This window comes from Genypterus blacodes, unplaced genomic scaffold (assembly GCF_046128005.1).
Source record: "Genypterus blacodes isolate CSIRO-AG114 ecotype Tasmania unplaced genomic scaffold, CSIRO-AGI_Gbla_v1 ptg000005l_1, whole genome shotgun sequence".
Lineage (NCBI taxonomy): Eukaryota > Metazoa > Chordata > Actinopteri > Ophidiiformes > Ophidiidae > Genypterus > Genypterus blacodes.
The window spans coordinates 3,499,760-3,525,000 of NW_027466819.1; the positions used below are offsets into that span (position 1 = coordinate 3,499,760).

General features: G+C 50.7%; 1 protein-coding gene across 1 annotated transcript in view; it reads right to left on the reverse strand.

Moving 5' to 3' along the window:
• Positions 1–25,241, reverse strand: part of LOC142999454 (receptor-type tyrosine-protein phosphatase N2-like) — a 110,061-nt gene that overhangs the window by 15,178 nt on the left and 69,642 nt on the right. The window contains exons 13-16 of the mRNA XM_076149043.1: positions 12,781–12,993; positions 7,504–7,719; positions 2,938–3,085; positions 1,994–2,067 (exon numbers count right to left, since the gene is read on the reverse strand). Of these exons, the coding sequence (XP_076005158.1) occupies positions 1,994–2,067; positions 2,938–3,085; positions 7,504–7,719; positions 12,781–12,993 (651 nt within the window). The remainder of the gene's footprint in view (positions 1–1,993; positions 2,068–2,937; positions 3,086–7,503; positions 7,720–12,780; positions 12,994–25,241) is intronic.

A 25,241-nucleotide genomic window follows, 5' to 3' on the forward strand; every position in this document is an offset into this window, starting at 1 on the left:
CAACTTCAGTCTGAAATGTTGGAAAGGTTAAACGCTCCTGAGCCGACGCCTCCCTACGCTCTTAATTCATCGCTCCTCTGGTCCGCCATCTTTGTTACAACAGCGTTTACACTCCAGCGCCACCTGCTGCGTTCCAGATGTGCTCTCTCTCTCTCTCTCTCTCTGTCTCCTTCCTGTCAGCTCAGTGTGTCGACTGTCTCCAGAATTAAACCAGAGCATTAATGACACTGTCAAGTGTGTGTGTGTGTGTGTGTGTGTGTGTGTGTGTGTGTGTGTGTGTGTGTTTGTGTGTCTGTGTGATTACTGTCGCTCTGACTGATCAGTCCGAAGTTTCACGTTGGAGAGTAGACTACATTTCTCTGTCTGGCACCTCAGCAGGGGGTGACAGAGTGTGTGTGTGTGTGTGTGTGTGTGTGTGTGTGTGTGAGACAGGCTGGCACTGACTGCATCAGTACATCTACACACAAATGAGGATAATTGGTTGTAATCTAGCAGTGAAGTGTTTGGTTGCTCTTTGCAGGATGTTGACTCGTTTAGTTCAATAAAAATGACATCATAACAAAGCATTTGTGGTGCAAAAGCAGCAAACTGAGGCCTTTAATATATAATCAACCACATAGATACTGTTAAATCATTATGATGACATCACTGCCAATCTTATTGATTCTCCCAGTGTGACTCATTTAAATAATCAATCACAGAGAGTCAGTAAAGGTTGTGAAGTGGAGTCAAACTCTGTGTGATGAGCAGAGCAGCAGCAGCAGCAGCAGCATGAGTGTGACTGAGCACAACCTGAGTGACTGATTGTGCGGCTCTGATACTTGATTGAATGTGTGTGAGCAAATAATTAAGTCTGTTGTGGAGAAACGGAATGTGTGTTTCTGAGTGAGCGAGTGATTGATTGTGTTTGGGAGGGTGTGTGTGTGTGTGTGTGTGTGTGTGTGTGTGTGACAGGACTTGTTTTAGCAACAGTGGATGAACTTTCTTTTTGTTTATATGCGGGAATTTCTGTTCCCTGGTCTCAGTTTGTTGGAGGAGGAGGAGTTGTGATGAAGTCCCTGGAGCTCCGCCCATAGAAACGCACCCCGCCCATAGAAACGCACCCCGCCCATAGAAACGCATTCTGAACTGAAGGCTTCATTTTTGATTGGCCCGACATTTCCTGCCATGCTCCTGTCTGTCTTCCAGAGTGTGTGTGTGTGTGTGTGTGTGTGTGTGTGTATGCGTGTGTGTGTGTGTGTGTTACATGTGTTCTTACATATTCTGTGTATTTTCTTTGTAGCATTTGACAAGATGGATTATTCTGTAGACTTTGCTACCCCCCCTCTCTCTCTCTTTCTCCCTCTCTCTCTCTGTCACACACGTACACACACACACACACACACAAGCACACACTGTTCTTGGTGTGACGCCCAGATTAGAAATGCATAGCGTTTCTGTTGCCTTTAATGGAATCATACTGTATCCGCCTCGAGGGAAACATAAAGCCACGATTCCAACGCTGCTTTCCAAATTGATACACTCTCTTACTGAATCACACCATTCTTTCTCCTGCAGGCCGCCTCGCTGCTCTGAGCCGCGCTGCAGCAGGGAGAGGGAAGCCTGGCGCCAACCCCAGCGTGCAGCAAACAGTAAACACAAACTAGTGTCGAATTAGCATAACCCAAGGTCAGAAACAATTATTTCCCAAGACCCAGCGGATCAATGTTGTTTTCACAAACAAGAGGCGAGCCGGATCGGCACACATGTCCCACGCGCCGCTCGCCCAGGGTATTTGCTGTAAAACCATCATTAATATTCATTGCGCAGAATGTACACACAAGCGCGCAGCTCCCGACGAAGCTAAGCAAGCGTTGCATTGAAATTTATATCGCATTATCGTACGGCGCCGGGCCGCCTTTGTTCCCCTGACGGCCCTCGGGGGCCGCGGGAGCCGGCAGTTGCGTTACTGTGAAGCCCCTGCGGTGTTGGAATGCAGAGAGGAGGTACTTACGATGGGGCTGGCGTTGATGTAATCAGAATTGCCTTGGCTGTTCTCCACCTTCAAGGTGATTCTGGAGTGATCATCTGCAACACAAGCAGGAGAATGTCAGGGACTCTGCTGAGGTTCACACATTTACTGGCAAAATAATGAGCTCCTATGTTTATTCACAGTTTTCTTTTCTATCCAGGGATAGAGATGCATGTAATCAGGTCTCTTGGAGAGTTCGGCCCCTGACGCTAATATGCAGGGAGATGATGAGTGACTGATCCATACGTCTAACCCTCTAACGTTGCGATCAACGCCAACAAGCTTTATTTACGAAATCTGAGGTTCTATTGTACCGTTTAACAATCTGGTGTGAACAACAAGGTGTGTTTTAATAACGTGGCCACTGTTACCTGATGTCACTTAAAGTCAGCGAGGTCATAGGGGACATTAGAAAACCTGACGACTTAACCTCATGAAGCCTCCGCTGACCTGACAGTCGGGGGAAAAACACTCCTGACGACGCCTCACAACAGAGAGCGCACTTTGCTCCTGACAAACTGCTTTCTCTCCGGACGCCCCGGCTTTCATTAAGCCCCGGGGCCGCTGGAGAGAACGGGACAGCACTTTTTTACGAGGGCTATTTCCACAGACGCTTAGAAACTTTAATCATTGATGAGGTCGGCGCAGGAGAGCTTTAATAGAAAACTAATTTACAACCCTTCTGCTCGCTGCATCTGCTGCCCGCTCTCTGATAATGGATGCCGGGCACGGAATGTACGGGAAGAGCTTCAGAGAGACGTTCCGGCCCGATTGGACGGCTAACAGGAGGTGTGACAGCGCGAGCAGCTTTTCTGAGCGCCGTCTCTCTTGTACATGTCCATCACTCTCCCGGAGTCACAGCTGACGTACAGCAGAGGAGAGACTGTGTGGAGCGCTGCAGAGAGGCAGAGCAGCCCTTTGCTTACATGCTACTACAGCGCTGGATCGGTTCTTCTTGGCGTTGCCGTCCTTCAGGCCCGTGGTGCTGGCGTTGGGCTCGGCCTGGTAGGCGCACAGGGCCTCCCACTCCTTCTCCAGGCGGTCCTTGTTCTTCAGGTGGTCCTCCATGTAGGACTGAAGGAGAAGAGCAGAGGGGAGGAGAGGAGAGCAGAGGAGAGGAGGTCAGGAGACGGAGGGTTTCACCTGATTCAACACAAACACGGCTGCTTAGTAGAGAGTTCACCACATTTCAACACTATCTTGAGATTTGAACAAACTTCCCTTCACACTGTGAGCCTGGCAGCAGCCTGGTGTGTGTGTGTGTGTGTGTGTGTGTGTGTTTGGTGTAACAGATGGGACAGCAGGTAGCAGCTACTTTGTCAATCAAAAGGAAAAGATGAGCAAAGAGATCCTGGAGTATTCTGTGTGGCTTTGTTGTGGCAGCCTTGGGACTCAGGGAGCCGTGGACGCAAACAGGCAAACAGTGGCCTGAGGGCTTGTAATGGATGAGGGGTGCCAAACTGAGGCGGTGCGGCTCTTTAAATGGCTCCCCTCATGATTTATAGCCGCGGTTACAAATGGAGATGATCTTAATCAGAATTAGCTTCCAAAAAAGGCCCTAATGGCTTTCTGCTGAAATGAGAGGAGTTTGTTAAAAATGGAAGCCGGCTGGAGGATAATGGAACGGACACAAACGCACCCAGGCAGGTCGGTACATTTACACCGTGCAAGAAAGACTCAGATCTTCACTTCAATGAGGGAAACATGACCAAAAATACTACAAACATTAAAGAAACACACACACACACACCCGCAGTAGAGACACTGACTTAAGTTTGTACATACACACTCGCAAACATGTCCACATATGACCTCAAAATACAGACCAACACACACACACACACACACACACACACACCCCTCTAATTCCAGAGTAATAGGGTTTTGTGGCTGTGTAAAGGGATTATTGCAATCCAATCAGGAGGTGCTGAGATCATCGTGTGTCGGCCAAACACTGAATAATCTCCTTATGGTGGTGTGTGTGTGTGCCTGCGTGTGTGTGTGTGTGTCGGGGGGGTGGGGGGTGCGGGGATTAAGGCTGCCAAATGTGCTCCATAAAGCCACGGTGAGGCTCAGATGAAGTCGCCGTGGTGGAGCTGACTTGCACCTGGAATATAAAGCCGCAGCATGAGAGGCTACCGGGCGAAGGGAGATGGATGATGTAATGCATCGGCCATTTTGGATGAGCAGGAAGGATGGGAAAGCGTCGGGGGGGGGGGGGGGGCGTTTGAGGACATGACTGAGGGATGTTGTGTCTCAGCCGGGAGGAGCCGTAATGGAGGAAACATGAGAGCGGTTAGGTAATGATGTAATCTCAGAGTGAGGTCGTGTTTACAGGAAGAGTCCAAGTGTGTGTCGTGTTACCGCTCAGATCAAATGCAAGTGGGAGAGCTGAGTGGAAGTTCATCTCAGTGGTCGCTTCTTCTATCTTAATGACATCATGGGCAAAGGCGACGCCACATACATGTTTGTGGATGGCGGCCTGAATAGAGAAACGGCCTAAAACTGTTTTCACTCAGTGGTGCTGCAGGAAGAAGTAGATCGTCTCCTGCAATCTGTTCAATCCAATCAAACCATCATCTAAGAGGTCGCCGTCTCCTACTGGCTTTCAAAGATGACATCATCCCGATTCACGGGTCCGCCTTCTCCGTCCTCAGCCGGCCACACGGGACAAATTTAACCCTCCGCTCAAAAACCAGAACCAAGGCCGAGGCTGATCTGGGTGGAGCACAAGAGAGAGAGAGAGAGAGAGAGAGAGAGAGAGAGAGAGAGAGAGACCAGAGACCAGAGAATGGGGCTCCATAAGTGGAGTCCACTAATCCTCTTAAGACACAGGAGAGAGAGAGAGAGAGAGAGGGTCTGTGGGGGGCGGGTGGGGGTCTGTGGGGGGGCACCTTGTCCCGGACACATGGGACAAAGTAATACATAAACTTAAAGATAAGATAGTGAAAGCCCTTTCTCCTCAAATTAAAATCAGTGGGTGGATGATGACGGGGGATTTACCCGGCTCAACAAGAGGCAATTACTGGGGTTTTGGAGGGTGGGAATTGGATGAGGAGGAGGAGGAGGAGGGTAAGGATGAGGATGATGAGGAGGAGGATGAGGAGGAGGGGGGGTTGTGTGTGTGTGTGTTTGTGTGTGTGTGTGTGGGCGTCCTACGGCTCATCAGCAATCACATTGTCTTTCCTTTGACGGCTGTGATTTTTATTAATCGCTCAACGGTCACGAGCGCGTGGCAGAGCGCGAGATGAAGTATTTGGTCTCGCTCCGTGATTGATTCGGTTTCCCGCTGTGATGTGAAAAAAACAAACAAACACACAAGAAAAAAAAAAAAACCTCTGCCGACTACCCTGAAACTTTCCCCTCTGTGTGTGTGTGTGTGTGTGTGTGTGTGTGTGTGTGTGTGTGTGTGTGTGTGCGTGTGTCTCATTAACATCCTGACGCCCCTGTGTGGAATGAGCTCTGCTGTAAGTGTAAATGCAGCGGGGACAAACTGACAGCGCGAGCAAGGAAAGAGACAAAATAAAGATAAACACTAATGAGAATGGAAGAATGAGCGAAGGCGGCGGAGCAGAAGGAGAGCGGAGAGAATAAAGGAGCTAATTAGAAAATAAGGCAGGAACAAAGCGGCAAAGAGAGGGAAGGAAAATAAGAAGCTTCAGAGTGCGATCGGTAAGTCTCATTCTGGTTGGAGAACTCATCCTGGTCTCATTCTAAAGCATGTAGGAGTGAAAACAGCCTCACAGCCAGAGTCTGAGAAAGAATCCAATGGCGGCCCGATGAAAAACGAGGCCCACAATTTCCAGAAATACGCTCGACATGCTCGGTGTTACGCAATCTCCCGCGGTGATATTTCTGCTGTGGGTCCGTGGGAGGACGGAGCCGGTCCGGGCCGATCGGAGGAGCAGAGAGTGGGCTTTACCTCACTGCCTGGAGCTGTCCCAGGTCCTGAAAGCGCCCTGGGCTCTGCGTGTGCGCTAACCCACCAGAGCTGAGAGGGACCAGTCCATTAAAAAAAACTGCAAGTGACGGGGAAAGAGATCCCAGACTGGCACATTATCACTTCCTGCCAGAATAAGCGACGTGTGAATGACAAGCTGTTATTGTAATTGTTTAATTATTTCAGGCTCAAAGTTAAAAACACAGAGAGCATTCCTTCTGACGCCCGGGCTGAGAGGAAGCTGTGACAATGGGAGAGGAACAAGACGCAGGTTTACTTCCTCACCTGCAGGCTGAATCAAACGTGTTTATCTCCTCAAATATCAAGAAACAACTACTTTGGTCGTTGGGCAGAAATATGTACGATAAATTTGAGTCCCGATCAAAGTTTCTCCTCTCCGCTGGAAGAGGAAGGGCTGAGACACTTTCAGTCGTAGCGGGTAAATATTTTATATCCACAGAGGGAAGCATCGCACAATACTGCCAGTGTCTTTCTTTCTTCCCTCTCCAGCGCCTCCCTGTCCTCCTCCCCTCCCTCCCGTCGCTCATTACTCCTCTCTGTTCTCACCTCCACCTGACTTTGTCCCTCGTTTGTGTTTCCTTCCTCATATTTGCCTGCCAAAGACAAACCGAACACACCTAAGAAGAATCCATCTGACCTTGGCCCCTCTTGTATGTGCTCGCCTCTCGCTCTGTGTGTGTGTGTGTGTGTGTGTGTGTGTGTGTGTGTGTGTTGCCAAAGAAACACTCATGCATTCTCTTACATCTTCCTCCTCCTGCAGCACGAGGCGGCAAAGGGGAGTCGTTCCAAATGGCAAGAGAAACACTTTTGCCTGTGTCGCCACCTCCCTCCCTCCCTCCCTCCCTCCCTCCCACGCAGCTCCGGTGCAAATCTCAGGGGTAATTAGTATCTTTGTGCCTATTGAACACATCAAGAAGCCCTCTGTCACGTCCCACCAGCAGCCGCACACGCATGGAGGCGAGAGCCAGGGGCGCTGGGGGCGGGGAGGTTGGAGACGGCGGCGGCGGCGGCAGCGGTGAGGCGTCGCTAGATATCACAATTACAACACCGGCGAATGGAATGCGGCCGGGGTTCAATGGAGATTCTCATGTGGGAGAGCAGAGGGGTAAGACTGCTGCTTATAGGAAGGGTGGGTGTAATGAGAGATGTGCAGGAATGGAGAAAATAGAGATAAGAGAGACGGCGGGAGATGAGAGGGGAGGGAGAAGTGTGTGTGTGCGTGTGTGGGTGTGTAGATGTAGAGACGGAAGGTAAAATGGTTCCACTGGTGTTTCAAGAAAGGAATGATGAACGCTTTCACAGGTGAGAGAGGCAGAAGCTTCAAAATACAGAAGAGAATCTCTCCAAAGTCACCCGGACCGTCACTCACAGGAGGAGGAGAAGGAAACACTCACTGCTGCTGTTGATCTTTAGAAGGAGACCAACACACTAAAGGAGGCTTGTTTATGTCGTCGCTGCACCCCTCCTGTGAGCAATTACGCCTAAGAATACAGTTCATTAGTGATAATCCACACTCGCACAGGAAGCTCACCAGTATCATGTGACCGGTGGAGATGTCCATGCTGGGGTGGGCCGGCTCCTCGCACCAGGAGGAGGTGCTGCTCCGCGCCGAGGGGCTGACAGCCGGGCCGCCGTCGCTGAACTGGGACGACACGCTGTTGATCCTAGAGGAGATGGGCTCCGGACGCTCCACCGCCGCCGCCGCCGCCGACGGGGGCTTGACCGCCATTCGCTGCCGACAGAGCTCCTGCAAGAGGGAGAGGAAGGAAGGAAGGAGAGAGGTTAACTGAGGCTGCACCTTAGCCTCATTTAGCTCATCGCTTTAGTTTAAGGGCTTCTGTCAGGAGCTGGAGGAAAACCAGAACAAAGAAAGTCAACAGAACCTCGACTTCGCATCTGTGACTTTACTGTAATGACATCATCAGCATACAATGAAACCTTCTTGAGATACTTTCAAGTTAAGCAGGATCATCCTCCTCCTCCTCCTCCTCCTCCTCCTCCTCCTCCTCCTCATCAGTCAGTGTGGCCTGAGCTGTGTTCTCATTAAAGCTACGACCTCTGTACTTTAAAGTTGGACAAAAGTGAAACACAAAAACAACTAAATTATCTTTGTGAGTGAATCTGAGCACGGGAGCTAAAATCAGGCTCCTGGAAGTGAGACCTCTGATGTAAATTGGCCTCCTCCGTGCGTTTTGACCTACATGGAACAAACGCCGAGTCGAGCTGCACGCTGCGTTCTGCTCCAGTGGATCAGATCAACCAACATCAGAGGGAAAGACGGAGCGGCTTAACAATAAAGACAGAAGCGACACAAAAAAAAGAGCCGGAGACAATCTGAGACATTTAGCTTCTGCGGGCGACTAACGCTGAGTCACATGACCTCCAACGGCTGTTCGACCCGGCCGACCTCCAGGAGGCGGGAGGAGAACCTGCGCCTGCTCAGAGAGTTCTCCCCTGGAAACACAAGAAAACAACTTTGGCAAAAAAGTTTGTGTCTCGCGGCGACAAAGGCAGCGTCTTCATTCTTGGTTTGTCTGAGCAAGCTGTCATTTCTGTCTGCAGGAGACGTGACCGCAATGAAATGTGGACGCCGTGACAGAGTTTCACCTCCAGGGCTCCTTAATAAGTCTGAGTGAAGTTTACAGCTAAATACCACTGCGGCTCACACAGGAGAACATCTGAGAGGGATTCTATATGTACTGTGCTGATCACAAACACATGTGAGGCAAGTATCCCCGTGTCACACACACACACACACACACACACACACACACACAGGAAGTCCGCTCTCGTTATGAAAGCAGGATAGAGACGGACTGCGGGTAAAGGTTTCCCCATAACGATCCGTACACATCCCATCTAGAGGCCATGAAGCAAGGAACCTTGACCTAAACATCACACACACGCCTCCAATGTCACTGTAAAGACACACGGCCCCTCTCTGTAAATGTCCCTGAGGTCTGAGTGAAGTCTCACAGGCTCAGAGGAAGACGGGGCAGGTCCTCCTCTGAAGACGGGAGGAATGTCAACACTGGACGTAGATTTTTCCCAACGCATCAGTCCACATTAAGGACACGGACGCAGAGCCTCAGTGGTAATCTGTCTAATGAGAGCCAGGGCCATGATTAACTAACGGTGTGTGTGACTGACAGAAGTGCTAATGTGAGCAGGCCTTCATTAGTCTGTATCTGATCCGACTGATGGTGTTGGAGGTCACGAGCTGACACTGATCCATGAGGCCCACCACACACACACACGCACACACACACACACACGCACGCACACACACACAGGCAGACATGCTGGCGGATGATGAAGGTGCTTACAGTAGCCGGATGCAGCTGCAGGGGGAGTGAGCAGGGACCAGACACGGGCCTGAGCGGAGCCGGACTCCAGCCTGAGCAGACGCCGTGTCACCTTGTCTGATGAATCACACCAAAGTTCCTCAAGCGACCGGAATGGATTCCCGTCCTCAGAGAGAGAGACGGCGCTGCTCATGCCCCTGAGGTGATGAAGATTCATGGCATGTTTGATGTGATGATGATGTTTACGTGGCTGGAGAATAATCCAGCGATTGCTTTAACTGGATTCTAATGGAAGCTTTAATGTGTGTGTGAACACACTGCCGGGCTTTTATGGACTGGAACCTCTCTGTAATCACAGTCTGCTCGCAGTAAAGCCTCATATCAGCCTCATGGAGGTCTGACTGGATTCAGGCAAAGCTTCCTCCTCCTAACGCATCCTTACATCCTTACATCCTCACATCCTTACAAACACGACGCAGGGCCCAGTTAGCCCCTCCGCCTGCAGCCTGGGCGTCCTGTCGGGGATCGGGGGAGGGAACGCTCCATCATCAGCATTCATATTTCAACACGCCCGGTACGGTGAGCTCTGCAGTCGCAGCAGAAAGATCTTTTATGATGTAATTAAAACCGCTTGAAAATGGCGCCCCCCCCCCCGAGAGCCAATTAGAGGACGAGGAGGCAGGAATTTGAAGGAACGATGCGACTCTGGACAGGTTTAGAGCCCGAGCCCCGCAAATTTACTGCACCTCTGAAATGGCAGCAAAGCTGTGGCCGCTCAGACACGAGGAGCTCCATTTACAGCTTATTGATGTTCCACAATATGAGCTTCATCGGGTGGCCACGCCCCTTTATCACCGCCGCCGACTCAGGATTCGCCTTGATGAGGCTTTTTGGTTCTATTTACCGATTTCAGTAAACTCAATCCAGCCGACGGGGAAAAGTACGATAAGTTAAGTTCCGTCTCCCGAGGAGGGAAAAGAACAATCAGGGATCGCTACCGTCTGACCCGACACACTAATCATCACCAGTGTGTGTGTGACCTAAAGGTTAAGACAAACAGGCGCCCTGACAAACCCCTCTGGCGGGCGTCAAGCCAGGAAATCTGCCCGGCGCCACGTGAGCGCCTTGTGCATCACCCCCGGGGCGACGGCGGGGGCGGGGGCGGAGGCGGGCCGTATGGAGGCATGTGCCACCCATAGTACCAACGTCCATACATAAAAGGGCGGCTAATGGGGCACAAAGGGGCGCCTCTGTTTACACGGCCTTCTGTCACACACAAACACGGAGGCCGGCACCCGCTTAGTTTGGCGGTGAGCTCGGAAAAACAAACAAATAAGAGGGGGAGAGAGGGGGGAGGTAAGAGCTGAAGGAAAGGAGACAAGCCTGAGGAGAGAGGATGAAGGACGGAACTGGATGATACCCCCCCCCCCCCCTGTAAGTCACAGAAATCCACTCATATTTGATCCAAACTCTTCCACCATCACAGTTTTCAGCCTTTGTTTTGTTTCCTTGATCACTTCAGCTCACGGAGGCTGAGCTATCATCATCTTCTTCATCATCATCTTCTTCTTTCTCTGCTGCTCTGTACACAGATCATTACCAAACGCAGTAATGTGTACCGTCCATGAACAGACACTCTCTCAGGCAATGATGAAGCTTGAATCTGAAACTTAGCTTTAGAGGCGTTAACGTGTTTCCCATGGATCCATAAGGGCCAAGAACAGAACTACAGACCTGAGGATCCCTGACTGACTGACTGACTGACTGACTGACTGACTGACTGACTGATGTGAATCACCCACCATCTCCCTGCACGGTGCAGAGACAAGCAGCGACACACACTCCTGTGTCGCTGCCTGTCAGTCAGCGTCTCCTTTGTCAGTGTTGGCCAATCCCACGCTGAGGTTTCACAGGGACCGACTGACTGACAGGATTCAGAGAGAGCCAGTGGCACGCTGACGTTAATGGAAGATGGTGTGTGTGCGAAAAACACACGCCAAGGACAGGAATCATTAACATAGAGGAGCTAGTGTGTGTGTGTGTGTGTGTGTGCACAGGGAAGAGTGTGTGTTTGTGTGAAAGCCGGCGTGAAGTAGCAGCAGTAGTGCAGCCGTCAGGCAGCCTGCCGCTTTCTGTCGGCTTTAATTGCATGTAGCCCTGGAGACTACACACACACACACACACACACACACACACACACACACACACACACACACACACACACAGGGATCCCCTCTCCACAGCAGTGCTGAGGCAAAGCAAAGGCTTACACGGCTAAGATGGGAGCCGAACACTGAGGCCTTTCACCGAGGATGACGATGGCTCGCTGTCAAGACGAGACGCAATAAAGACGACAGAGGGAAGAGAATGAAATGGAAAAGCTCTCTGAGGCAGTCTGAGGCCTCGCTGAGAAAAAAATCTCCCCTCAAAAAAATCCCAGACGAGGAACAAAATATTCTTTGATCTCCTCAGATTTTCTGTGGATGGAAGCAGGAAGAGACTTCTGGAAGCTCGGGGACAAATGTGACCGCAGCTAAAGGCTCTGAGGCGTCGGTTGGTTCAGTCTATCATCAAACTGGATCACAAACTTCTGTGAAACATGTTCAACAAATCCAAATCCATGATGCTGACAGTATAAAATAATAAAAAGATCAGAAGTTTGAATCCTTGAATCCTGTGATATTTCATTTCTGTTTCTTTCATAATCTGATAAAGTAAAACCAGGTTGTGATCAAACATTCATTCGCATCTTCCAATTAAAAGCCTGAACGCAGATCTCAGAAGGAAGCGAGTGTGAAGAGAAGATGCTGAGGGCAGAGGAGGCAAATGAGGGACCTGGAGGGAGAGAGAGGAGCCGGCCGAATGTCAGCCGGCCCGTGGACGAGGTTAAAGGTCAGACGCTGGTCGCTTTATAAGTCAGCAGGTTGGGATTCTCATTACAATTTAGATTCTTTTCATTTCTGGCGTCTGCATCTGGGAGTAGGACCGAACTAAGGCGTCTGAAGCGAGATTCCATGTCGATTTTTTTCGCCGAAGAGATGCCCGCAGGTTCCCATGGCGACCGTGATGAGGTAAACCGGTGACGCGGCGACAAGTCTATTTCGGGGAGCGGCACAAAAAAAAGAAAAAAAAGGAAAAAATCCCGGGAGAAGAGCCTGAAATGTGAGCACTTAGGGGGCCGGGCCTCATTATGGAATCGATGCTCGCAGGGCCGCTCTCATTTAAAAACACGGCGGGGAAAAGGTCAGGGCGGGGAGACGGGAAAAATCTCAATCTAATTCTTTGCTCAAAAAGCCACTTAATATTGGATTCTGTAAATTAAATTTCACACTCGGCTATTCCGGCCAGAGGATCATGACGGCGGCGAGCAGGGGAGGGGAGGCGAGGGAGGGAACGTATCTCTCTCCCAGGATTGTTACGTAATGGGATCTGGGAAAGGTTCACAGCCGCTGCGTGGCCATCAAATGCACCTATTATGGCGTGTAAATCAATACGCCTCCTACCTGATAGGTGGCCGTAGCATCGCTGCTGCTGTCCGTCCCCAGGTTGGTGAGCTTCTCCTTCAGCTTGTGGTGCGAGCGGTGGCGGAGGCAGTAAACCACGGTGGAGGCCAGCAGGACGGCAACGATGCACAGGATGGAGACCACCGTCAGCACCAGGAACTTGGTGGACTCGGCCTGGCTGTATTTGGTGGGGATCTGGTTGATCTTGGATCCCTGCGGAGGAGAGAAAGAGATACGTTTAGACCCAACAGTGCCCCCTTGTGGCCACTTTTAAAGACCTTTACGTTATGGCTCAGCTCATCGAAAACAGCAGGAGAAAACTCAGGCAGGCTTTTGTTTGTCTGTCTCAAACTCCTGATTGATTGATTGATTTGGATTTCATCTGGCATTGCACAGTTTGAGAACCACTGCCTTCAATTATCTCTTTAAACTGAATTCCTCCATTCAAGAGGAATCCATTTGTGGTCTTCTCTGATTCTTGATTCTCTGTGTAGCTCAACATAATCACAACACTTTCATGACCAGAAGAGCTTTTGCGTCTTCATCTGGCCAAGAATATAAACACTGATGATACTTTGGGACGTCTACAAGCAGGAGAGGTTAGGAAGGTTACAGACGTCTACGCCGAGAGACGGGAGGAGCCGATCTGCTCAATGGTCTGGTGGAATGTGTGTGTGTGGAAGGGAAAAGCAAATGGTCCCGTGCCTCCTTGGATTAAAGCTGCAGACACTGATACAGGCAGGAACCTCCAACCCCTCACCAGTGATGATTCATTTAGGTGATTCCTGATGATCCTCGTAAAAACACTTGATTCTACGTTGGGAGATAAAAGGATGAATCGTGTCGTTGTTTTATTTGGGGAGAGAGGGAATCCATAAATATGCATATCACTGCTCCATGAAAAGTATAATCACAAGCGTTTGTTCCCCCATCTGTGCCCAGGAGTGCGTTGAATACATAAACTACTGTTTAGCAAAGCATTCTGGGTGTCTCAACACAGCCCAGCGCGCCGTTGCCTCCACATTGCTGATCGTTACTTTCTGGAACGCGAGCAGCAGACGTTCTGAAGTCTCTGCTGAGAGCCGGATCCTAACGCCAACAACCGGAGATGAAGGATTCCTTTCTTTCTCCGCGAGATAACACAGCAGACGCACGCCGTATGATAAGAGCCTCCGTTTGAACTGCTGCACGCGCCACAACGTCCAATAACACAGAATGCTAATGTGCGAGCGGGGAAGACAGTCCCATGGAGCCCCGACTGCGGCGCTCACGTTATTCCAGACGCCAGCGAGTGCGGAGATAATGGGCCTGTTGCGTCTTACGTGGCAATGAAGTTGCTAACAATAGGCTCAATAGTTCCCCTTTATCACACACTGGGTAACAATCGTGACAACAATGAGTAAGTCACAGGAAAGAGCTTCGTGACGACGCCTACAAGTCCCCCTGACAAGGAATTATCATAAGCAAACAATAGCCAAAAGAAGGATTAAAGGATAATTCCAACTCGCGTTTTTCTCTGTCTTTACAGCTCAGTAAAGCTCCTTTGTTTGCGTGTGTGTGTGTGTGTGTGAGGAGGGGAGGGGCTCTTAGCAGGGTACCTCAAAAGGTTATTGTCAGATTCATATGAAAAGAAGTTGAGTTGATTTTGAGGCATATTGGGATCACAGTTTTAAAGTTATTACATTTGTTTTTGAGCCATAGACAACCATTCAGATTGTCCTGCGCTAACACGAGGTCACCACTAGATGGTGCCAGAGACAGAGGCGAGGGAACATCGAGCTCAAACCAACGCAAACTGGGCTGTGTTTGCAAAAGGTGTGATGCTTTTGCTCCTGTTTGTTTGTCTGTTGGTCACAGGTCCATTTTCCAGAACTTAAGTGAATGAAGGAAGAGTAAATGTCGGAGAGCCGGACGGTGATGGAGGAGTGTGGATCCAGACAACATGTCAGATACTGAACCTTAAACTCTTCTTCTATGAAGTTGCTCTGCAAGCATGAATCTGCATCTGTGCATGTTCACACTTTTTGAAAAGGTGGCTAAAAATAAAGCCCCCGTCCCTCAGAGGTCACAGAGATTAGGTGAGGCGTGGCGAGTTAATGGAAGGCAGTGCGGGGGGGGGCGGGGGGGGGGGCTGTCAACTCCCCCCTGCCTGCCTGTCAGCACAGAGAAACCCTGACCCCCCCCCCCCCCCAACAACCCTGAACCCCCCCTGGGGGGGGGTGGGAAAGGACCGGCTCTGCCTGGCTCTCTAATTGTCCCGGAATTCATGCGAGGTCTTATAGAGCGACCCCCCCCCCCCCCCCCCCTCTCTCTCCTCCCACCCGCCCCCTCCCTCGCCACTCGATGATGCCCCCCCCCAGTATGATTTCATTCATCGGTGCTGCGGCTGCATTCAGCACCTGATAAAGAGCGTCCACAGTGGGGGGACAGCCCAGTTGTCCGCAGCTTTGTGGGACGTCCAATTTGCTTGCGGAGCTCGGGGCTGCACTGTAAAAAGCTGGTTGCATAGTAATGTGGCAGCCATGAAAAGGAAACAGTGGGCGTCTCTGCACCCAGACGCTTCTGTCCGCGGCGGCCGGGGGAAGAAGAGAGTTACACATTTTAACGGATAAAATGAGAGAAATGGAGCTTTGGTGTTCACATAAAAGATTCATCCCGGAGAAGCTTCATGAATGAGTAACACACATGACGCGGGAGTGTGTTTATCCTGCATCTGTGTGTTCATATGGAATCAGACGCACATAAGAGGAGGAGGCATTTTAATGACTCCTTCCATTAATGTGGCTTTAATGCAAAAGATTCAAGGAATACAAAATATCAGGCAGCTTCATAAACAAAAAGCAGCCTGTGTGTGTGTGTGTGTGTGTGTGTGTGTCCATTAATAATGCACGGCTGCTGATTCCACATGCTTTCATTCCAATCATCTTTTCTTTCCCCCCCCCCCCCCCCCCCCCCCTTCTTTTCTTTACCACGGATCAAATAACTTCATTTGTCATTTCACTCCCGAGTCGTCTCATTGTTTTGTCAAATGATGTTTGGTGGAGAGGGATGGCGTCGCCGCTCGCCCAGTAATGGCCCATAATTCAAGGCCCTAACTGGAACAGCTCAGTCATCTTTCACAGGACAGATGCTGGCATTTCCAACGCAGCACCCCCCCTCACCCACCCACCCACCCACCCACCCACACACACACACACACACACACACACACACACACACACACACACGCACACACACTCCGCCCTCCTCAGGCTCTGTATCATGGCTGCCTTGCGTGTCTGTGTATTGATTCAAACAAATGTAGCCTGACCCCACCTGCTTAATCAAGTTTAGGTGCAGTTGTTTGTTCGTGTGTGTGTGTGTGTGTGTGTGTGTGTGTGTGTGTGTGTGTGTGTGTGTCTGTGTGTGTGTGTGCAGGCTATGAAAAATGAGCAGTGGTTGTGGCGGCGCTGCAGATGCAGATGTAGCAGAAATTTGCCATGATTGAAAATCAAACGTTCCTTCCTGATGGGAGGTTGAACATGAAGCCCTGCAGCAGGAAGAGGAATAAATCAGCTAAGAATCCAGGGGAAATCTCCCTCTACTAACACACACACACACACACACACACACTCTGTATTCTGTAGTCACAGTAAAATGTTTTGATATTCTGTTTTTTTGTGGTTAACACAGATTTCCTGGGATTTCTTGAAACCGGAGTGAAACCTGATCTGAAACCTGAGAGACTTCAGACCTCAAACAGGATTCATTAAGCCGGCTGCTTTAAAAACCTGGAGTCTGGATTCTGGACTCTGCTGCAGCTCTTCATCCTCTCTCCACATAGAAAATACAGAGTTCACGTCTCGATCGCAGACCGATGACTTCATCCTTTCTCCTCACTTCTCACTCTCTGTTATATTGCCTAATATTCTGCTGCAGGCGGCGCTGAGATGAGACGGAAACCAGATTGCGTCACTTTAAAACCTGTTTTCAAACGTCTCCAGTTTCCCCCCTCCCCCTCCTCCCCCCTCCCCGTTTCAGTGCCATCTGAAACGGAGCACTTAACGTTGAAAAATCCGTATCTACTCAGATATCATACTCAGAGGTTAGTGGTAATAAGAGGAGATCAGCTGCTGTAAGGCCTTCCTCACTCTCTTCCTCGCCCTCTTCCTCCCCCTCTTCCTCACTCTCTTCCTCGCCCTCTTCCTCACCAGGCTCAACACTCTCCATCAGATGACTTGGCGAGGGCTCGATCCTCTTCCGCTCAGCAGAGGCGAATGAAAGCAGATTAAACTTCCCTTAATTCCACGGCGGCGTGACTTTGGTAAATAAGTGAGTTGGGTTTGAGTCGCGACGCGGCGAAGGGGAGTCACGACCAGACGGCGACACCGCCAGGGAATCCAGCCGGCATCAGACGCTTCCATCGAGTGTCTGAGAGGCAGAGAATGAGAGGGAAACACGCTCTCCCCGCGGACGAGTTTCCTTTCATGCCCGCAGCTCTATTGTCCATCTGCTCCCGCGCTGCGATTGTACTTGCAAATTTTTTCATTTCCACCTAAGCGAGGGCGCCGTGACGTACGCCGCTCCTCCCGACGGCCCGTTGGTTGACGAGCATTAGCATAGCGCGTGGAAGATGCGGGCGGCTGCCGCTGCTGCCGCCGCCGCGCGCTCACGGCCTCGGCAAACACCAGACACGCTCCCGAGCAGACGGACAGGCGGGTAGACGCAGAGAAAGAAGAGCAGAAGAAGCAGAGGCTGGCGTGTTTAACCCCTTCACTCTGAGCCACGCTCGCTTTGATTCAGGATTTATGCAACCAGACGCTGGAATTAAGACAAAACGGGTTTCTGGATAAGAACGTGACGTTTTTTAGGATTTGAGATGGTGGACGGTTTAGGTGTGTGTGTGTGTGTGTGTGTGTGTGTGTGTGTGTGTGTGTGTGGATTAGCCAGGCTCTCATAGACAAAAGGCAGATGGATTTGCACGGCTCGGGCTTATTGAGAGCGGGTGAAGAAAGGTCAGAGGAGCGCGGCGGCCGGCTATTGTTGTCCACCGAGCGCTCCTGCTGCTGGAGACAAAGATCCGTCCCTCACCTCTGAGTCTGTCCAGCCTTATGGGGACAAAACACAAAGTTTAACTAAAGCTTTAGGCAAACAAGCACATCTCCTTACTTTCACACACACACACACACGCACACGCACACGCACACGCACACACACACTCACGCATACGCACACGCACATGCACACACACACAGCTGGTGTGTGAGAGTAAGGAAAGTGTGCAGATTGGGTTTTTTTTACACACACACACACACACACACACACACACGCACAATCATGTGTGTGTGGTTGAATGGTTGAAGTGGGAACCCAGCAGGCCAAACAGCCAGCCTTCTCTACGACCTTTCAACCTTTACACGCCCTCAGAAAAGACACAAAGACACAAAACATGCAGATGCAATGGACACACACACACACACACACACACACACACACACACTCTCAGGGCACAGACATACCTTATCTGCTCGTGCACAGTGTGAACACAATACACCTGTACACCCACACACACACACACACACACACACACACGCGCGATAGCCCAAATTTTCCAACCAACAATCTGAATTTGACCTCATTGATTTTCCGTCAAAGCGGTAACAAATTCCCAAACCCAAAGGAACAACAGGACACTTCAGGAAGTTGGACGTGTCCCTGAGCGATGGCGTGCAGAGACGGAGACGTGGACTCCATCGGGGGCGAAGCTGCAGCCGGCGTGAACAGAAGCGGCGGTAAATCCCATTAAACGGAATATTAAGGCAACGTTTAGGGGGCGAGATGCAGCGGCGTGAGGGCGTCTGGAAACGGGGCGCGCCATCAATCAACTCCACCGATACTCCACCCCCCCCCCCCCCCCCCCCCCACGAAAGAAGCTTCACTCGGACGGAGACGGGCGCCGCGGCGACTCGAACGCCACGAGACAACAGGTTGACAGAAATGACGAAGCAGGATTCATTTACAGAAACGGGAGCGGGAGCAGAAACGGGGCTCTTTGGCGTAAAAATGTGAGCGGGGGAGTGAAGGTGGAGAGGAAGAAGAAGAAGAAGAGGAGGAGGAGGAGAAGGCAAATGTGGAGCAGACATTCAGCAGCGTTACCGTAGCGACATTAGCATGCAGAACAAAAGTGAATTCCTACCCAAAATCCACGGTGAGGTCAAGTGAGCAACACCTCCTCCCGCTTCTATCTCCTATTCCACTCCGGCGCCGCACAGCACCGGAGGAAGAGCAGGAGGAGGAGGAGGAGGAGGAGAGAGGGAGCCGGAGCGGTGAGCATCCATCTCCTCCCGTCGAGCTCTTTCACTCTCTCTCTTTGAAAAGCACAAAATGAAAGAAGCAAAAGTTCCCATTCTCGTCTCCTCTTTTCTGGTCTTTTCCTTCACGCGCCCGTCGTGCACAAGGAGAGGAGGCGAAAGAGAGGAGGAGGAGGAGGAGGAGGAGGAGAGGAAGGAGCGAAGAGCAGCAGCCTCTACTTCCACAGAGAGGAATGAGATGCTATTTTGTGAGAGAGACTACAAAGTGCGCTGTGGGGCTCCTCCTTATATTCCTCCCTTCCCTCCCTCCATTCCCTGCCTGTCTACAGCACATGTCACCTCCCCTCGTTGCCATGGTGACAGCTCCACATGTTGCCGACAGGAGGAAGAAGAAGAGGAGGAGGAGGAGGAGGAGGAGGAGGAGGAAAGGGAGATGAGAGGAAGAGGAGGTGAGGACGGGGCGAAGTCTGGGGGAGACGGGGGAGGAGGAGAAGGAGGAGGAGGAGGTCAAGTAGGGAGGAGGGGAGAGTGTTAGGAGAGAGGACAAAAGAGGAGAGGAGAAGGAGAGGAAAACACCTGGAGGAAAGGAGGGATGAGACGAGGAAGGACAGGAGAGAGAGAAGGCTGGGAAGAGGTGAAGAGGAGACAAGAGGGAGACATTGGTGAAAGGAGTGGAGGAGAGGAGGGAAGAGAGGAGGAGAGAGGACAAAAGGAAAGGAGGAGGAATACAAGGAAAGAAAACGAGGAAGAGGAAACTAAGACGGAGGAGACGGAGGTGAGGGAAGGAGGCAGACTAGGAGGCGAAGGAGAGGAGAGGAGGAAGGCCTGAGGAAGAGGAGCAGAGTAACAAAGTGACGGTTTTCCTCCTCACAGCTCATTCAGTCTCACGCCGAGTCGAAAAATTGTGTTTTCCTGAAAACTAATTAAATTATTCTGTCAGTGCGGCGCCGAAGAAACAAGTAGAAGTGTATTCAAAACACACACCGGCTCCTCCGCTGTCCAGACGCCACCGCCGCCGCCGCCGCCAACGCTCCACGACCAAGAGATCCATTTGTTTGGGCGGGAAAGGAAAAGAAGAAGAAGCAGGATGAGCCGGACGCCTCCTAGCCTCGTCCTGCTCGGCTTTAAGGAGAGCGTGTGGGCGTGACGGCGGACGTGGATACAAACATGAGCGTCCTCGTCTGGAACAATCCGCTAAATACCAAATAAAATAAACCCTGGATGAGGCAGGGACCGACAACGCTGAACACAAGGGACCGTCAGACAACTCATCGTAGAATAACCGACAAATCTTAACGGACAGTAAAGAACCGTCATTTTCAGACGGTCCCTTGCCGACGGTCATTTTCAGACGGTCCCTTGCCGACGGTCATTTTCAGACGGTCCCTTGCCGACGGTCATTTTCAGACGGTCCCTTGCCGACGGTCATTTTCAGACGGTCCCTTGCAGACGGACAGCAGCCATTTGAGAGAAACAACCAATCTGATTCAATCCAAACCTGGACATATCTGATGTTTTGGAGGGACACAGGTCACCAGAAGCCGAGGACACACTCATCTACACCATCTACACATCTCATTAAATACACGCACGCACACACACACACACACACACACACACACACACACACACACACACTCAAGGGCCTAATTGCCAAATAAGGATAATGAGTTATTAGCTCCAGAGAGAAGAAAAGGTGCTGAGCTCTGTGTAGGGCTAACAGCTGCAGCAAGCATAGTGCTGTGTTAAGAGAGAGGGGGGGGGGGGGGGGGGGGGTTAAGAATATTAAAACAGGAAGGTGTGTGTGTGTGTGTGTGAGTGTGTGCGTTTGTGTGTGTGTGTTCATACGCGAAAGCAGCTTTTGTTAAGGCTAAGTTTGTGTTTGTGTGCGTCTAAAAGATACACGGCAAGCTGTGTGTGTGCCATGAAGTCTCCCATATTACCTCTGTGTGTGTGTGTGTTTGTGTGTGTGTGTGTGTAGATCGGAGATGCTGCCTAATGCAGATGACAAGGGCCTTCCTGGGGAGTGGAGGGGAGGGGTTAGTTAAAGGCGGGAGGTGTGTGTGTGTGTGTGTGTGTGTGCGCCCGTGCTAGCTCTTCAGTTTATCTTTCTATTCAACCACCCCCCCCACTCCTACTCCTTTGCACACACACCCCCGCACCTCCCTTTGTCCCCCTTGGCGACAGCTGGAGGTGTCAGGCGCTGAAGACCCTCGGTGGTTGGTGGAGGTTTTTTTGGGGGGGGACAGAGTGACTGAGTGTGTATCTGTGTGTATGTGTGTGTGCGTGTGTGACCATTGCCTTTCACTTTCTACCCCCCCACCAACGCCCCAACACCCCTGCACGCTGTGAACGCAAGCTAACCGAATGAGAAGACAGAAGAGGAGAGTTAAGGGAGCTTTGGGCGCCAATATCTCATTTCCTCCCTTTTAGCAGCACCAGAATCGCTTCCCATTAGGCTTTTATCTTCCACACACACACACACACCTCTACCTGCACGCTCTGGCTCTTTCCGTTGTAACAACAGCACACCGGCGAGGAGTTTTGCCACCTTGCCGTACAAAAAAATTGCATTTTAAGGAAAAACTCAAGATTTCATTGTGAAATCAAATTCAATCTTTTCTTTTTCTGTATCAAAGTAAAATAATCTCCATCTGCAGTCCGTTATTAGGCTCTTAATACAGGAAGTATTCAAGCATCGGTGAGGTTTCCAGTCCGTTACTCAGGTCACAAAATATACATTAGGTTTCCCTTAACTTAACCACTCAAGGCTGCTCTAACGCCGTCTGCATGTTTCTTCTTCTACTGAGCTCATTACGGCGGTCAGGTTTACAAAGAATAAAGCCTTCATATATTTCACAGCGCTTGACACAGTAAACACAAGCTGAGACTGAGAACCAACAGCAAAGAACAACAACAACAGTCATTTGCACCGCTAAAGGCTTTACAGCGCTCCTCCACCAGGGGGCGCCGGGCGTTCCCATCCTCCTTCCAACCTTTTACATTTGCCCTGTGCTACAGCGCCTCTCAGTGGAAACTCTGGGTTACGCTCTACATTGCAGAGAACCTGGAAGTCCCCTTAATCATCAATGTTTATCAGTTTATAGGGCTTATTTACCTTTTAGACCCTCTAATACTTAACTGTTACTATTTGTAAACGTCTGGTGCTCGATTCACCTTACAGTTGTTAAGGAGGCATCTTTGTGTTTTGAGATGTAATGTTCCCAGAGCCCACTGGTCTTCCTGAAACCTTTCCCTAGGACGTCTCAGTCCCGCTCAGGTTCTCACTCTGGCAGCGGTGAAGCAGAGACGGGATACCAGAGGTGTGACGGCGATTGATTTGTCTGCACGCCGCACTGTGCGGACGCCCGACGGTCTCTGTGTTCCTGTTTATCTGTGAGCACAATCTCTCACGCTGGCTTGTTGAATTGCTGCCGCCACGCTGTTCTGTGCCACTGGAACAGCTGGAAGATGATATCGGCTTTAGTGAACAGCCGAGCGACAGAAGGCCGTTTCCTACATGAGCGGACCAAAATAGACGGCATTACTTCTTGATTTAAAGAAGAGAGAACGACGGACTGGGAGACCTTTCACAGTTAGCTAGTCAGATAAATATGAACAGCAACGAGACCGTGTTCATAGTCGGAATTCTGAATCCGGATCAGGAGCGAGACGTAGCCGACTGACACAAACGTGAAGTCAAAGCCAAAGCAAAAAGACCTTAATTGAAAGCAGGACAAACTACGGAAAACTGGGAATGTGGAACAAAGGCAAAGACACGCCCACTAGGATCCTGACAGTAGCGCCACCCTCAGAATGGAGAAATGGCGCAATTGCTTCTCCTAGAGTCGCAAAAAGGAATCTTCAAACATCCTCCTGCTCCGTGTTTTGATTCTGCCTGTGCCGGAAGCACGACGCCCTCTTCCACTCCTGCTCTCCCCCCGAGGTGTGAATTATGACGGGAGATCATTTACTCTTATTGTTTTACTGCAATTACACTAATGCCTCCTCGCCGTTTACAAAGCTACAATGTCTTTCTTAACTGCCACTGGTACAGCCGCACTTAAGCAAATGAGTCCGACGTCATAAATATTCCTGTTGGTGGCAATTTAAAAAAAACAAAACGCTCCATCTCGCCACTTTTGTTCTCGTTGGGAGAGTCGCCGCGTTTGTACTTCCAGATGCTTTTGGCGAGATGGGAGGCCGGGTAGACGCTGATGCTCCTTAATGAAAGCTGCACATTTGTTAGTCGGGCGGTGAAAACACTGAAGTCTCATTACCGTCAGCCTGCAGTGTGTATTCATCACAGCCCACATGAAGCCCGTCACCTTTACATTAGGCGGTGTAGCGTTTAAATAAAGACACCGCCTCTACATCAGCTCCCTGCCTGGGTTCTCTCCTGGTGTGTAACACGTGAGGCCGGGTGCTGACAGTAAAGTTTCCAGTCCCTCCCGCTCAGCACGAATCGGCCGGACTTTCTTCTGGGCCGTCACTCACGGAGCAGGCGTAAGGACAAAGTGGCTGCTGTCATTAGCTGTGTCTTTAACCGACAGGCTCCACATAATGAGCTCCACAAAGCATCACTCATCTCGCAAACCTTCCAGAAAACCGACATGTCTGCCTCTTTGTCTGACGGCCCTCAGAGCGAGCGAGGCGGGGAAACGGACGCCACCGGCAGCTCCGGCCGCCGGGGCTGTCATTGGCCATCGCCTGGATACGTGCGAGCGGCTGGCGTCGTGCTCAAACGGTCACTGATGGCGACCAAATAAAAGGCTGTCTCTGTTGTTTTTCTTCACCAAAACGACAGCTCATTCAGGACCAGGACCACCAAACTGATGTCCTTTGTGCGCCCGCAACATATTTTGGATTCCAGCCCCCCCCCGCCTCCTCTTGTCTTTTAAGGATGGCACCCAAGACAAAGGAGCCATCATCCACATGATATGGTCGCCCCTCGCCCCCGACGCCCCCTGGGACATAAATCTTCAACGTACAGTAAGCGTGCATAACATCTGGGCCGACTGAAGAGCCAGCGTGACATTCATACAGTTTGCATTATGCTGCTATAGAAGACAGAACACACACACACACACACACACACGTTTTGACTTGATTTACTTTTATTCGCCCACTAATGTTTGTGCGAGAATTAAATAAGAACACTTTAAGGTTTATTTTACCACAAATGGCCGGAAAGAGTTGAGATATTAGATGAACAGAGTTTTAGAACGCGGTTTGGCTGAAAGTCAGAGATCTTCACAGGTCCACTCAGGGTCCAGGACCAAAGTTTGGGTCCTGGATCTGTGTGTCCATATGTCTGAAGTCTTACACGTCTATATGCAACTGGATCTGAGCAGCACCGCGGGAGAAAATGTGATTTAGAAGGAGATTATAGTGTGTAAGGATACGTAATTATATAAGGATGGGTCATTTAAGGAGAAGGCATCATAAACACTTTGGGTGCTCCTCCAAATTTGATACGTAGCAAATATGATGAAGATTTCAAAAATGTAAATAACATAACGTCTCTATTGATGGATCTGCACACACACACACACACACACACACACACACCTTTCTTTTTTCTTCCTCTTCTGACACACCCTTGCTGTTTTCTGCCCTGGATACACGGTCACACACACACACACACACACATCCTAACCGTGTCTATATCAGTACACTCTCACACACACACACACACACACACACACGCCTACCTTTTCACTCTGTCAGACTCCAGCCTCTTTGCCACACACACACAGACACACACACACACACACACACACACACAGCTAAGCTCACTTCACACACTGTAAAACGTCTTGACAGTGCAGTTGGGTGTAGCTGTCTTCCCCGTGCAGGCGGACGGACGAGCATGAAACACTTCCCCTGACAGCCTCGTCCAGCTCCGCCTCACCGCCGCCACCGCTGCCGCCGCCGCGTCTGAGGCTCCCAGCTCCATTTCAACAGTCAAATCACACCCTGATGCCGCTTCCAGCCATTGTGCTAGAACTGCTCCCCCCACACACACACACACACACACACTTCCACCCCCGCCAATTAAAACTGAGGGGGCCGGGGCGGCGACAGATCGGTTGTTGTTACCTCAGCCAAGGTGGAAACGTTTCTGCCTGTCTGTCTGTCTGTCTGTCTGTCTGTCTGTCTGATTATCAG